Source organism: Salvelinus namaycush, chromosome 17 (assembly GCF_016432855.1).
Source record: "Salvelinus namaycush isolate Seneca chromosome 17, SaNama_1.0, whole genome shotgun sequence".
Lineage (NCBI taxonomy): Eukaryota > Metazoa > Chordata > Actinopteri > Salmoniformes > Salmonidae > Salvelinus > Salvelinus namaycush.
This window is the reverse complement of record NC_052323.1, coordinates 16053265-16068607: the sequence shown is the minus strand read 5'-3', so window position 1 is coordinate 16068607 and position 15343 is coordinate 16053265. Positions and strand designations below refer to the sequence as shown.

Below are 15343 nucleotides of genomic sequence, written 5' to 3'. Positions count from 1 at the left end.
ACCAGTCAAAAGTTTGGACACACCTAGCTGTTCAAGAGTTTTTCTTTATTTTTACTATTTTATATTTTATACATATAGAATAATAGTGAAGACATCAAAACTATGAAAAACACATATGGAATCATGTAGTAACCAAAAAAGTGTTGAACAAATCAAAATATATTTTAGATTTGAGATTCTTCAATGTAGCCACCCTTTGCCTTGATGACAGCTTTGCACACTCTTGGCATTCTCTCAACCAGCTTCACCTGGAATGCTTTTCCAACAGTCTTGAAGCAGTTCCCACATATGCTGAGCAATTGTTGGCTGATTTTCCTTCACTCTACGGTCCAACTCATCCCTAACCATCTAAATTGGGTTGAGGTCGGGTGATTGTGGAGGCCAGGTCATCTGATACAGCACTCCATCACTCTCCTTCTTGGTCAAATAGCCCTTACACAGCCTGGAGGTGTGTTGGGTCATTGTCCTGTTGAAAAACAAATGATAGTCACACCAAGCGCAAACCAGATGGGATGTCAAATCGCTGCAGAATGCTGTGATAGCCATGCAGGTTAAGTGGGCCTTGAATTCTAAATAAATCACAGACAGTGTCACCAGCAAAGCACCCCCGCTCCATCACACCTCCTCCACCATGCTTCACAGTGGGAACCACACATGCAGAGATCATCCGTTCACCTACTCTGTGTCTCACAAAGACATGGCGGTTGGAACCAAAAATCGCAAATTTGAACTCATCAGACCAAAAGACAGATTTCCACCAGTCTAATGTCCATTGTTCATGCCTCTTGGCCCAAGCAAGTCTCTTCTGCTTATTTGTGTCCTTTGTAGTGGTTTCTTTGCAGCAATTCGACCATGAAGGCCTGATTCAACCAGTGTCCTCTGAACAGTTGATGCTGAGATGTGTCTGTTACTTGAACTCTCTGAAGTATTTCTTTGGGCTGGAATTTCTGAGGCTGGTAACTCTAATGAACGTATCCTCTGCAACAGAGGTAACTCTGGGTCTTCCTTTCCTGTGGTGGTCCTCATGAGATCCAGTTTCATCATAGAGCTTGATGGTTTTTGCAACTGCACTTGAAGAAACTTTCAAAGTTCTTGAAATTTTCCGTATTGACTGACCTTCATGTCTTAAAGTAATGATGGACTGTCATTTCTCTTTGCTTATTTGAGCTGTTCTTGCGATAATTTGGACTTGGTCTTTTACCAAATATAGCTATCTTCTGTATACCACCCCTACCTTGTCACAACACAACTGATTGGCTCAAATGCATTAAGAAGAAAGAAATTCCACAAATGAACTTTTAACAATGCACACCTGTTAATTGAACTGCATTCCAGGTGACTACTTCATGAAGCTTGTTGGGAGAAAGCGCAAGAGTGTGCAAAGCTGTCATCAAGGCAAAGGGTGGAAACTTTGAAGAATCTCAAATCTAAAATATATTTTGATTTGTTGAACACTTTTTTGGTTACTACATGATTCCATATGTGTTATGTCATAGTTTTGATGTCTTCACTGTTATTCTACAATGTAGAAAATAGTAAAAAAATAAAGAAAAACCCTTGAATGAGTAGGTGTGTCCAAACTTTTGACTGGTACTGTACATATTCACATATACACATACAAATAGCATGCCCACACATGCACATGGATGCAAATGGATTGCACATTCACATTTTTGCACGCTGTTATGCACACCGTTGTGTAATATCTTGCTCATTCCTCACAGGGTCTTTCCCCAACATAACAGCTTCTCCTCCCACTGACACCAACACCACTGCTGGCTCACCAACCAGCACCACTGCTGGCTCACCAACCAGCACCACTGCTGGCTCACCAACCAGCACCACTGCTGGCTCACCAACCAGGACCACTGCTGGCTCACCAACCAGCACCACTGCTGGCTCACCAACCAGAACCACTGCTGGCTCACCAACTAGCACCACTGCTGGCTCACCAACCAGCACCACTGCTGGCTCACCAACCAGCACCACTGCTGGCTCACCAACCAGCACCACTGCTGGCTCACCAACCAGAACTACTACTGGCTCACCAACCAGCACCACTGCTGGCTCACCAACCAGAACTACTACTGGCTCACCAACCAGCACTACTGCATCTGGTGACACAATTCTTTCATAAAATAGAAATGCTTAACTGCTATGCACTAAGGTTGACCTGAAATTGGCTTCCATTACATTTTCACCAATCTATTCTAAAGAAGCTGGTTCCTTTCTTGTCTGTAGACCCTGGCACTTCTACAGAGACACAGCAACCATCCATTGGAGTGCCTGCAAATCCCACTGGCCTGTCTACAACCAGAGAATCTTTAGACTTCAACTCAACAAAACCAGGTCAGCCAATATGACAGATTTGATTACCTGTCTGCTAATGCTACAAAATTTTCATAGAAAAATATCAGTGACTCTGAAATAAGTTTATTTTCCATAGGTGTAAGACCTAGGTTGAGAGATGAAGGCTGTTCAAATGTACAATCATTTCCACTGTTATGCTGTTATTAGGCATTGCATCCACCTTCTACAGAGTTAATATGAAACTGAATATGACAACTACTGTAACTGGCAAGGACCCAGGGGAGACCATTCAGAAGTGGGTAAGAAACACAACAACAGCATCGGCACTGGAGGATGATAAACGTATAATAACACTCTCTTCAGCCTAACGGTCCATACAGCGTCTTTTTGTCTGGGTTACAGGTTCAGAGAAAGCTTGGGAAAGCCCAGATGAACGTATTAAACATCAATATTTTAAACTCGACTTATAAGTAAGTCCTGGCATTACCTACATTATGACATGTTGTGTAGCATAAGAAAAACAAGACCCTGAGGTGTGCCTTTTAACGGGGGCTTGTTCCATGTGTTTTTGTTGTAGAGTCAATGATCATAAAAAGATTCAAGAACTGGAGATGGTGAGGCTGTTTTTAAAAAGATGATTGTATCAACAATGGAAATTGATTTAGGGTGTAACTACATTGAATCATAATCGCAGCAGTAAGGAACCAGTTATACTTTTGCCAAAATTAATGTGCATAATCTTTATTACCACACTGTAGGTTTATGGCTTTCAATATGAGTAAACAATTTATTGCCCACAAGCCATGAATTGTGTTTGGTTAAGTAAGATGTATAGTGCATATTTCATTGTGGTGTCTTCTCTGTTAGACTGCTGAGCTGAGACATGAGAAAAGGTAAGAGATGATAACAAAGTTAAGAGATGATAACAAAGTTAAGAGATGATAACAAAGTTAAGAGATGATAACAAAGTTAAGAGATGATAACAAAGTTAAGAGATGATAAAAATGGAAAGAGATGATAAAAAAGTTAAGAGATGATAAAAAAAGTTAAGAGATGATAAAAAAGGTAAGAGATGATAAAAAAGGTAAGAGATGATAAAAAAGGTAAGAGATAATAAAAATGTCAGAGATCTTTTTTTAAATGGCAAAAAACAGTTGCCATTTTGTTATGTAGACTTGATAGATATTGATACCAACATGTTGTGTTTTGTTTTTTCCCCAACTTGTTTTAGTATGCTGTTGACATTTCAGTAACCATTTTTTTACTGAATCTGTTTTTTAAAATTGACCTTTTATTTAACTAGGCAAGTCAGTTAACTTCAAATTCTTATTTACAATGACAGTCTACCAGGCTAACTGCCTTGTTCAGAGGCTGAACGACAGATGTTTATCTTGTCAGCTCAGGATTCAATCCAGCAGCCTTTCGGTTACTGGCCCAACACTCTAACCACTAAGCTACCTGCGGCCCCAGGTTGGTTGCCAGGTTGGTTTTGGGTTTTCATCCCACATTTTGTCTGTAGGTTTAGATGTACCTTCCAGGTTGAGGATGCTGATGCAAGTAACGTCACGACCACACAAACACTCATCACTGACCTTCTGTCTGGGAACCATGTTGATGAAGAGATCCAGGTTGACCGCAGAGATGTCCACGTTTCACATATAGGTACAGTATGGCTGACCTTTGACCGTTCCTCCATCTGTATTCGATTTTCGGATCTATATTAGAGTGAATGAATGGTGTCCACCCAACTGCTGTCCCCAATCATACCTTCTCAGATCATACTTTCAGGAGGGAGGCATGGAAAACGAAAGAAAGAAAGAGCGAGAGAGAGAGAAAGAAATATAGAAAGAAATATAGAAAGAAAGAAAGAAAGAAAGAAAGAAAGAAAGAAAGAAAGAAAGAAAGAAAGAAAGAAAGAAAGAAAGAAAGAAAGAAAGAAAGAAAGAGAGGAAAGGAGGAAAGAGAGAAAGGAGGACGGAACGTGCCTGACTTATTAACCTATTTTCCCCTCTCCAGATCCTGGGAGCTGCCATAAGGACACCCATGAGAGTTTCTGGGGCGTGTATAAATGGCCAATCACAGAGGTCCAGATGACAAAAACTATGATCTGTGAGAAGAACCGTGGATCAAGGGCTTCCAGGAAATGGTGAAAGGCCCAGCTAACGTTACATTTGCAATAATGCTTGTTAATTGGGGTCGGAAAATCTCATGGCTGTAGTGATGATGGTGGGAGTACCATAAATGGTGGTTTATATAGTAGATACTGTGAAATAAAATGATGTGCATTATTTTCCATGGGATGGTAGATCTTGTTAGCTTTATTCAAACAAACAGTTTCTTGCTGAATCATCTTAGCGCTATACGTCTTTCTAAGGGTTCAGAGTATGTCTTTTAACCTGTTCAATAGCAGAGCTGTGACTACGGTCAGAGGGCAAAATCATATTTCTATGGGTAAAATCACCTGTTGCCATAGAGACGGCTCAGCGAAGAGATCCTTCAAATGTCTTCTAGACACAGTGCAACCCTGTCACACACGCTCTTACCTATGTGCACACAATCACTCAGTCACAGAGATGACACTGGTGGAACACTCAGTGCGAGCAATCAAGCAAGAATAAATTTCCTTCAATTGAATTGGGTGGACGGAACGCCTCTGGTGTCAGAGTGAAACATTGTCCTAGCGTGTATTATGCAAGCAGTGATACATTATGTCAATGTTTATTAAGCCTACCAGGGGAAGGTTTACTGCAGGAAGTAAACATTGAAGGGAAAGAAAAGGATCATCACCTATAATTGAAAGAAAGCCCTTTGACTTATGTTTCCCATGATGCCTCCGCAGTACACCCTTCTCCCTGAAATGTCAATACACAAGATCTTTGTTTTTGATCATCGTAAAAAGAGGTGTGCAATTATGCAAAATAGTAACAAATTGGTTATTGACTACAGATCAGAACAAGACAAGACTGGTCCTCTCGTCTTCTGCTCATTTCACCTTCATCTCTTTTTTCTCCTGGCCCCCTTCTTCCTTTTAGTGAGTTAGATGGAGTGACTGAGAAAGCCAAATGGGCTAAGCCAAACCTGAAGGCATGCAAGCCGGTAATCACCATCTCTGATCTGGATAAAGTCACCGTCACAGCAAGTAAGTGCCTTGTGCAGTCTAAATACCAGTCACTATGTTTTGGTGAAATAACAGTCATTTGTTATGTATTTTTCTGTAGCTATGGCATGCATGTTCTTCCCTAGCCTCTTCCCCTGTGTTTTTCAGTAGTATTATATTGAAATATTCCAAAGTGCAGTGTGTTACATAACATTGGACTTTGTGTCCTTTCCTCCAAGACAACTCAGCAGATGTGGTGGACATGATTAAGAACCTCCTGGGTGATGAGGGGGACCTGAGTGACTCTCAGGTGGCCACCGTGGTCCAGAAGCTGGATGAGGTTCTGTGGGTCAGCACAGTGACCCCTCAGCTCGGCGGGGATATTGTCAACATCATCGCTGACATCCTGGTGTCCAATTCTGACCTGTCAGCGGTCGCCAACGAGTAAGGGGAAGGGGCAATGGGGAGAGGGTATATGGTTGCAAGATTTCATGTAATTTTTCCTCTTTTTCTGATGTCACCTGTGTATTTTCCTCCTCCTCTGCTGTTCTTTAAGACAAATCTGTCACTCACATTTTCCATCATGTTCCCAACAGAATTCTGGGTATCACAGACAGCATTGGGGACCAGATGGATTTCCCTGAGGAGTCACTAAATGTGACCGTCCCTTCCCTGGCCCTCTCCATGATCAACGTAGATCCCGAGCAGTTCCAGGGCCTCACGTTTGGTGTCTCCTCGTTTTCGACTGGCCTTGATCCAGAGGTAAAATTGTAACATGACCCTATTGTCTGATCAAGCACATTCTGGCTTTGACTGGGAGACAGTGAGTATCACAACTCAGAGTTACAGTATCCATGCTCCAGCAGTGCAACCAAATAACTGTCCTGTCAATATGTCAATATAAATGTTCTGTTCTTTTTTGCTCCCTGTGATATACTGAGCCCTTCCTTACCAAAAATAAATGACATGATTAACTGGACTGTTTTTATTCCATCTAAATGAGGACATGTCCTTAAGTGAACAGAGAAATGTATGACACATGTAGATGTTATATGGAAAAAGGAAAAGATACATAATCCTGCATAACAGCAAATGTGAATTATTATGTGGACATTACAAGTTTTTACATTTCCTGCATTGCAGAAAAGCTCTCCTGCAACAGGGTGATCAAATTAAGATCCTACATCTGTAGCATTAATTTCAACTGTGCTGAAACAGCAAATAGTAATGAACTTATGACGATTTACAGAAACAAGGACATTGCTTTACAAGAACATTGTTAATTCCAACACATGTCCATTGTTTTCATTGTGGTGCAATGAACAAGGACCTTTAGTTCCATGATGAAATTTAGTTATATTTGTCCACTTGAATAAATTATTGTACATGCGTTTTGATTATTTGTACACCACTTTCTTTTATAGACCTTTGTCAACCAGACATTCCTGAGTCGGCCTTGTGATGGCACAGTCGCGTCCATCTCCCTTCCGCAGTCCCTTCACAACTTCTTCCCCCAGGGAAACAAAAAAAAGAGAGTTCAGTTCCACTTCTATGGCATACAGGAGCTTTTCAAGGTACCTGGTTAAGAATGGCTTGATGTCGTAAACAACGTATGAGGTGCATCATGGTTTTTGGTTAATTAATAACCTTTTACTTCAGTGGACTAAATCAGGGTCACACAGAGTGTTTCTTGGTAGTCTTTAAAAAATCTACTTTGAAACAAAAGTATACACCTCACACACAAGGTTATGGCTTTAAAAAAGAAGACACCTGTACCATGTCAGATATAGAGTTGAAATGTATTACATTTTGAGTTTGCATCCCAATATTACACTTAATATATATCACAGAAAACTGAAATATATATTTTTAAAAACATTTTAAAAGTAATTTTGGAAATGATGAACAATATTAATAACGTTCCACCCATGAGGCCACTAGAGGGCGATGTGGTCACTTGACTGCAGGAAACTATGAAGGATGGTTTACTTATTTCGAAGGAAAGCTTGCAGCAAATGTACAGTAGTTCAGTGTTAAAGTTTTATGATCATTCACAGGACCCAGCAATCAACTGGACGCTGAATAGTTATGTGGTGTCTGCCAGTGTCAACAACAGCAATGTCAGCAACCTCAGGGATCCCGTGGTGGTGACACTTCGTCACCTCAAGCCTAAAGAGGTGAGGAATGAAAAATAGCTTCATCTTACCACTGAACGTAGTGATGTTTCTGCTTTAGAGCCTGACAAGCTGCACCCTTTGCTTCCCCAACAGAAAAACGACAAGGTGGAGTGTGTATACTGGGACTTCCAGAAGAACAATGGGAGCGGTGGATGGGACAGCAACGGCTGTGAGACACTTCCAACCACCTCCGCTTATCAGACCACCTGCCAATGCTACCACCTGACCCATTTCGGCGTGCTCCTGGTGAGTCATCTTTGTTGTCGACTGAGGGAAACAAAAGACATTAGTGCACTGCATCTGGACTGATATGAGGCTCCTATTGACCTTTGACCTCTGTGGTGTCCTACAGGATGTGTCCAGGACTCCTATCAGTGAGGCTGACCAGGAGATCCTGACGGTCATCTCTTACCTGGGCTGTGGTGTGTCCTCCATCTTCCTGGGCATCAGCCTACTCACCTACGTGGTCTTTGAGTAAGTCAGCATCCGGACAGATAGTCAAGGAGGCAGATTCATGGATGGGACAGACAGGGCAGACTATTTGGTGATATTACTACACACTATGTTCTCTACTTTTCTGTAGCCTTTCACATCACATTCTCCATCTCTCCTCCTTTCTCTCTGTGTCATTGGCTTATTTCCTCCTGTGCTTCATCTGCCATTCACACTATTCTTCTCATTCTCACCCTCTTTCCATTCATCTCTCTCTCTCTCTCTCTCTCTCTCTCTCTCTCTCTCTCTCTCTCTCTCTCACCCTCTTTCCATTCATCTCTCTCTCTCTCTCTCTCTCTCTCTCTCTCTCTCTCTCTCTCTCTCTCTCTCTCTCTCTCTCTCTCTCTCTCTCTCTCTCTCTCTTCCACTCCGTCAAAGGAAGCTGCGTAGCGACTACCCATCTAAGATCCTCATCAACCATTCTGTGGCTCTGCTGGGCCTGAACCTAGTCTTCCTGCTGGACTCCTGGCTGTCCTCCTTCGGCAGCTACGGTCTCTGCATCAGCACGGCAGCCACGCTGCACTACTTCCTGTTAGCCTCATTCACCTGGATGGGCATGGAGGCCGTCCACATGTACTTCGCTCTGGTCAAGGTCTTCAACGTCTATGTCCCCTTCTACATCCACAAGTTCTGCGCCCTCGGCTGGGGTAAGGCAGTCTGAAGCAAAATAAGGACACTTGTATTAAAATCTTTTAGAGTAAGAATTGTATGACTACAATTATCTTTTTATATTTGCTTGTATCGGAATAACATTGAAATATGTGTTGAGAGCCTTGAGTCAAGAAAAAAAGAAAAGATAAATCAATTCAAGGTAAATGACAGTAATTTACTTTCCTTTTCAACGCTTTTGTATTGTAGTCAGTGTTTGAAACGTTTACACAGGCCCTGATCTAACAGATTAGCTGACCATGTTTGATGAGGGAATAGAATGAAGGTAAAGTTCTCTGTCTCCACACAGGCATTCCTCTGGTGATTGTCTGCCTGGTCCTGGCCATAGAGAAGGATGCCTATGGCAGTGTTCTATCTGAGGCCTCGCTTGACTCTCTACAGGGCTCTGAGCCATTGTGAGTGTGCTGCACGGCCAGTTGACCAGTGTTACTAATACAGGTTATTGATAGGGGTGTGTGGCAGTTCATCACATCCATGTTATTAATCATCTCTCTCTCTCCCACTCCCTTTCTCAGCTGTTGGATACAGAGTAATGTTTTCTTCTACGTCACGGTCGTGTCGTTCGTGCTGCTGGTCCTGGTTTTTAACGTGGTCGTGTTCATTGTGGTTCTGGTCCAAATTCGCCACATGCAGACCAATAAGCCTGCAACAACAGGAAACAAGCACTGTGCCATGCATGATTTGAGAGCGGTGGCCAGTCTCACCTTCCTATTGGGTCTCACCTGGCCAATAGCCTTCTTTACCTGGGGACCAGCCAGGGTCCCTATGCTCTACCTCTTCTCTGTCCTCAACAGTCTGCAAGGTAAGGGGACCAATATAATGGTGTCTATTGTACAAGAAGGTATGGAAGAAAGAGAGAGCAAGAGCGAGAGGCAAGTAAGCAGGCAGGCGGAGAGAGAGATAGGAGATAATGGGGCTTCTCTTTTTCTCTCTGTCTATGTTTCAGGGTTCTTTATCTTTGTCTTCCACTGCCTGATGAAAGAGAATGTGAGGAAGCAGTGGAGGATCCATCTGTGCTGTGGCCGATTCAGGCTCAATGACTACTCAGGTACAGTCGAGGGACCTCCAAGCAGTTTGTCTGCTAAATGACTCAAATGTAAATGTAAATATGGTTCATAGAGAGTGTTCCTGAAGTTGCTTCATTTTTACCTTTGACCGGGTTTAGATTGGAGCCGCTCCATGACGATGGGCAGCAAGACCAAGCAGAACCAGCTGGTGCATCGCTCTCCATCTGTCAAGTCTGTCAACACCTCCTCTAGGAAGATCTCTGATGACTCCACTACAGCTAGCTGTAGCTCTGGCACACCCTACCAACAGGGGGCCTAGTCTACTGTAGCTCCACCATGGGGCCTAGTCAAGTGCCACCAGGGAATCTAGCTCCACCAGGGGGCCTAGCCTAGCTCCACCAGGGGGCCTAGCCTAGCTCCACCAGGGGGCCTAGTCTAGCTCCACCAGGGGGCCTAGCCTAGCTCCACCAGGGGGCCTAGTCTAGCTCCACCAGGGGGCCTAGACTAGCTCCACTAGATGGACTAGCATGGCTCACAGCACAGGGACACTGAACTTTACACAACATGTGCTATAACATCCTTCACCTGAAACAATGGGAAAAGCTTGAGCTCAGGACATCATAACAGACACCTGAGTTCAGTCCATTCTGAATTACACTGTCGTATGTCTCTCTGCAGTGCAGTCTCAACTTCCTCAGGAGATAAACAGAATCTAGGTGTAAGTGTTAGCCTGTTCTGTGCATTAAATGACACAAACTCTATGAATGATGTGTATTGTAAGTGGACTATTGTTGTAGTAAATTATCAATATGTTGGTACCTCGTGCATTCTATTTGGTCAATTGCATTTCTCTTCTCCATAATGTGTTTCTGTTTATCTTTCCATGATGTTAAATTAAAAAAAATTGCAAATAAAGAAGAGGAATGAAAACCTTGAAGTTTAAAGAGTCAACGACACTTCAAAACCTTTCTAGACTTCATAGAAACATATATTTTCAAAGCCTCGTAATGTAGGCATTCTGTTGGGCTGTGTCTCTCACCATTTTAACAGGAAACAATCCATGACATTTAATGAAACACGTTATGTTTACCGCCATCTCTAAAAGACTTGAAGGTTGATGAATGTGGTTTAGCATAGGGTAGAATCTTTTATTTTCAGTCTTTTCTCCATTTCTCCATCTCAAATACAGCTTATGAATAGCACTTGCATTTTGACAGAAAGACAAGGCTATGTGGTCCATTCAAAAGGTGCCGAATGTGAACTTGGGGACATTTCAATGGAAAGTTCAACACATCTGACAATGACGATCTGTGTCAAGCATATGACAGCATAACATCTCATGTTGTTTCAGCTGTATGGTTACAAGGCAATGTGTCCTTGTGTTGACTAGTGAAAAGATGTCTGCATCACCTCTTCATTGGTGGGTGTGACTTTCATTGTGGTTCTCTGTATGAATATGGAATACTGCTCTCGTTTTCTAAAGAGAGCTGTTTCAAATAAGAATTTCAAGTCTAATTGTCACGTTCGTCTGAATGAATGGACCAAGGCGCAGCGTACTTAAACATGAGTTCCACATGTTTAATAAATATGAAGCTCACCAAAAACAATACAGAAGAAAACGAAACGTGAAGTTCTGGGCTGCTCACAGGCAGCTACACAAAAACATGATCCCACAAACAACAGGTGGGAAAAGGCTGCCTAAATATGATCCCCAATCAGAGACGATAGACAGCTGCCTCTGATTGGGAACCATACCAGGCCAACAAAGAAATAGAAAACATAGATTGCCCACCCTAGTCACACCCTGACCTAACCAAATAGAGAATTAAAAGGATCTCCTGGCCGTGCTGCTGCTCCAGTTTCAACTGTTCTGCCTGCGGCTATGGAACCCTGACCTGTTCACCGGACGTGCTACCTGTCCCAGACCTGCTGTTTTCAACTCTCTAGAGACCGCAGGAGTGGTAGAGATACTCTTAATGATCGGCTATGAAAAGCCAACTGACATTTACTCCTGAGGTGCTGACTTGCTGCACCCTCGACAACTACTGTGATTTTTATTATTTGACCATGCTGGTCATTTATGAACATTTGAACATCTTGGCCATGTTCTGTTATAATCTCCACCCGGCACAGCCAGAAGAGGACTGGCCACCCCTCATAGCCTGGTTCCTCTCTAGGTTTCTTCCTAGGTTTTGGCCTTTCTAGGGAGTTTTTCCTAGCCACCGTGCTTCTACACCTGCATTGCTTGCTGTTTGGGGTTTTAGGCTGGGATTCTGTACAGCACTTTGAGATATCAGCTGATGTAAGAAGGGCTATATAAATACATTTGATTTGATCTCTAAGGTCAGGGCGTGACACAAATATAAAATATTTATTTATTGCATTATTGCAATTACGTTACTGTCTGAAAATGCTCAGCTGTCTGCATTCTGCTCGTAGGAAACCATCTATACTGAGCATTCAATGCTTGTCTTAGATTGACATTAGGATTATTACTTGCACAGTGCACAGAAAGTATGATAATGTAAATATCACAAAGCAATAGCCATTCTATAACGATGCTATTATTTTATTTGAACCCTTCCAATATCAAACTGTAGATAGTTCCAAACTTTCTAACTGACAAACCCTTCCCATATAGAATGTGTTCCCATAAACTCTTTTCTAAAAGTGAACAGACGTTTTTGGCAGTGCAGTTCACTAAGGAATGTTTTTATAAAGGTGCTGCAAGTGTGTGGAGGAACTTGTTGAGTTACATTCTCATCATACCGAGTTTATAGCGCGTCACACCCTCCCTCCCGACGTCTACTGCACAGCAGACAGCTGGAGCGCTGGATGTGTTGAATGGAGGCAGGTTGTCTGACTCCAATAAGCGGAGAGTTTGATGTTTACTCCGTCAATCTGGAAACTTGAGAGAGCACGACGATCTTCAAAGGTTGTGTTATATCAGCAGCATTTGAAGAATGCCAGTTCTGTTGTCAAAGGAATGATATTTTGACTCATTTTTGGCAATTACATGTAGGCAACAACAGCAAAGGTTCCTTCAATCAATCAAACCAGGAACTTGGTCCTTGGTCAGAGGAGCTCACCTGCTCAGGTAAGAGTACATGTCATGTATTCCTTTCTTCTGATATAATCTAAGAATACTGTCAATGTAATATATGGTATTAACAATATTTGCAGATACATCTCTGATTATTATAATTCACCACAACCATTTATGGTGTATCTATTATTCTCTGATTTATGTCACTTAGGAACTTTTTCATTCAATATTATATGGTTGTTGATTTTTCTCAGATTTTTATCACTAAGTTGTGATGAAAGGTATGTAGCTTGTAACATGTGGACAGCAATAAGCATCGATTTACTTTGTACCTATAATGTGTGTATTGACAAGCAGACATTGTTTTCAAATAACAGATATCTGCAATTAAAATATGTAATTTCAGTCACGTTTTGGAAAGCTTATCCTGCCCATTCTGTTATGGTCATACATACATGGTTGACGGGGATTTTTCAACTGTTGGTGAATCAAATAAGCCCCTCATGACTTTCCTTTTTTTGATTAAAACAAAATAAAAAAAATAACTATTTGACTACTTCATGGCGAGATGATCGGTTAATTCCCCTGGATGCTACAGCCTCCATCCAAGTCAGGAAATCCGATCCAAACCGAGAGAGTTATAACATTTACATTTTTATTTCACCTTTATTTAACCGGGTAAGCTAGTTGAGAACAAGTTCTCATTTATAACTGCGCCCTGGCCAAGATAAAGCAAAGCAAATTAAATCCATATCCTAAATGATAGACTTACAAACGGCATAATTCCAATTAATGAAACAATCACATGCTGTATGAGTAGCCTAGCCTACAGATGGATTTGCTATTCACAATATCAATGTTCTCTACCTTCCAACTACTGTACTCTACCACAGGAGGTTGGTGACACCTTAATCGGGTAGGACGGGCTCGTTGGTAAAGGCTGGAGCGGAATGGTATCAAATACATCAAACAAATGGTTTCCATGTGTTTGATGCCATTCCATATGATCCGTTACGGCCATTATTATGAGCCATCCTCCCCTCAGCAGCCTCCACTGTACTCTACTATGTTCCACCAGGATCTGAGTTGAGTCAGCGATGGCAGTTCGTTCAGGTAGCCCCCAGGAAGTTGTAAAGACAGAGGTGCAGTCCGATAGAGTCATCTTCACCTACTTCCAGGGTGACATTGGTAGCATGGTGGACCAACACTTCACCCGTGCCCTCGGCAAGGCCGGCAAGAACAAGGCCCCCAGCGGGAAGGGCAAAAAGAGCCGCAAAGCTGTCAAATCTGGTGAGCAGACTCATATCTCATACTGTGCAATTAAGTTTATCATCCTGATGCTGTGTGCACCGAACAAGAAAACAAGTGTTCACTGATGTGAAATGTACACAATGAAATAAAATTCTAGATACTTTTTCTCAATCTGTTTCAGAGTCTGACTTAACGTCTTGTCAGTGGGGTGTCTCAACCCCGTCCTGGTCTGAAGGCCACTTTGCCCCTGTCTCTGGTTCCCTTCAGCTGAGCAACACCAAGGAGTCCAGCTCCAGCCACCCCCCTGCCCTCGACTCCCCAGACGAGAGCCCCAGCCCCTGGGCCTTCGCCTCCAGGCAACATGGTGGTCTGGGCCTGCCTGCCATGGCCTATCCCCATGCCATGTCCCCTGAGGGCCTGGGGGTCACTGGACAGCATTACACCAACTCCCTGCTCAATCTCCTCCACAGTGACCGGTCAGAGGTGGCTGCAGACTTGGTCTCAGGTTCCAAACCAGAGCTTTTCCCTAGCTGGACGGGTCACCCGGTCTTCAGAGAACCCATGAACCCTGACTCAGGTATGGCTACCTCAATACAGATCCCTTATCACTATTCATGTGTAGGAAGAGGAAGACGTCTCTCTTACACATAGATTAGATAGTGAACTGTAGCCTAGATCACTGTCAGATAAATCTACCATCCAAAATCCATTGGTGTTGTGAAGATTAGGGAGGTTTCACAGTACCTGTGCTTCAGTGCTTTTTCTCAACTTCATATCATTTGATTGTTTGGTTGGTTTTCAAAAGGTCTGTTTTGAGTTATTCATCACCTATTCTTCCCTCTTTCAGGAATAGTTCTGGAGAAAAAGGACCTGTATTGGTATTAAATGAAGTGTCAGTGCGCAGGGAAGAGAGAGAAGAGTCTGCAACACATGCATGCTGTGCTCCCTCTGGTAATCAGACAATTTCCTGCCAAACCGGCCTCCTCCACAGCCACTCTCGGAAGGATTACAGTTCCTTGAAATGCAACAGCTGGAACGGCCTCTCAGAAACAAAACACTTTCTGACTAACCTGTTTGCAAACCGGATTATAATTCAACGAGTCGGGGGGGGGGGGGGGGGGGGGGGGGGGGGGGGGGGGGGGGGGGGGGGGGGGGGGGGGGGGGGGGGGGGGGGGGGGGGGGGGGGGGGGGGGGGGGGGGGGGGGGGAGTCGCTTGCGATCTATAGGCAGAAAAAAGGAAAAAGAGATGGAGAGGAGAGAAGAGAAGAGGGAAAGGTAGAGGGAGAAGAAGGGG

The 15343-nt window shown here is 43.1% G+C and overlaps 1 protein-coding gene across 1 annotated transcript; it reads left to right on the top strand.

Moving 5' to 3' along the window:
- The first annotated feature begins 2558 nt into the window (after positions 1-2558).
- On the top strand, positions 2559-10071 carry adgrg4a (adhesion G protein-coupled receptor G4a). The gene is made up of 16 exons (XM_039011750.1): positions 2559-2609; positions 3178-3203; positions 3830-3972; positions 4327-4456; positions 5343-5449; positions 5647-5851; positions 6004-6169; positions 6832-6981; positions 7465-7584; positions 7678-7830; positions 7937-8058; positions 8455-8723; positions 9035-9140; positions 9261-9547; positions 9692-9793; positions 9911-10071. The coding sequence occupies exons 1-16, from the start codon at positions 2559-2561 to the stop codon at positions 10069-10071; spliced, it is 2298 nt and encodes a 765-aa protein (XP_038867678.1).
- The last annotated feature ends 5272 nt before the right edge of the window (positions 10072-15343 follow it).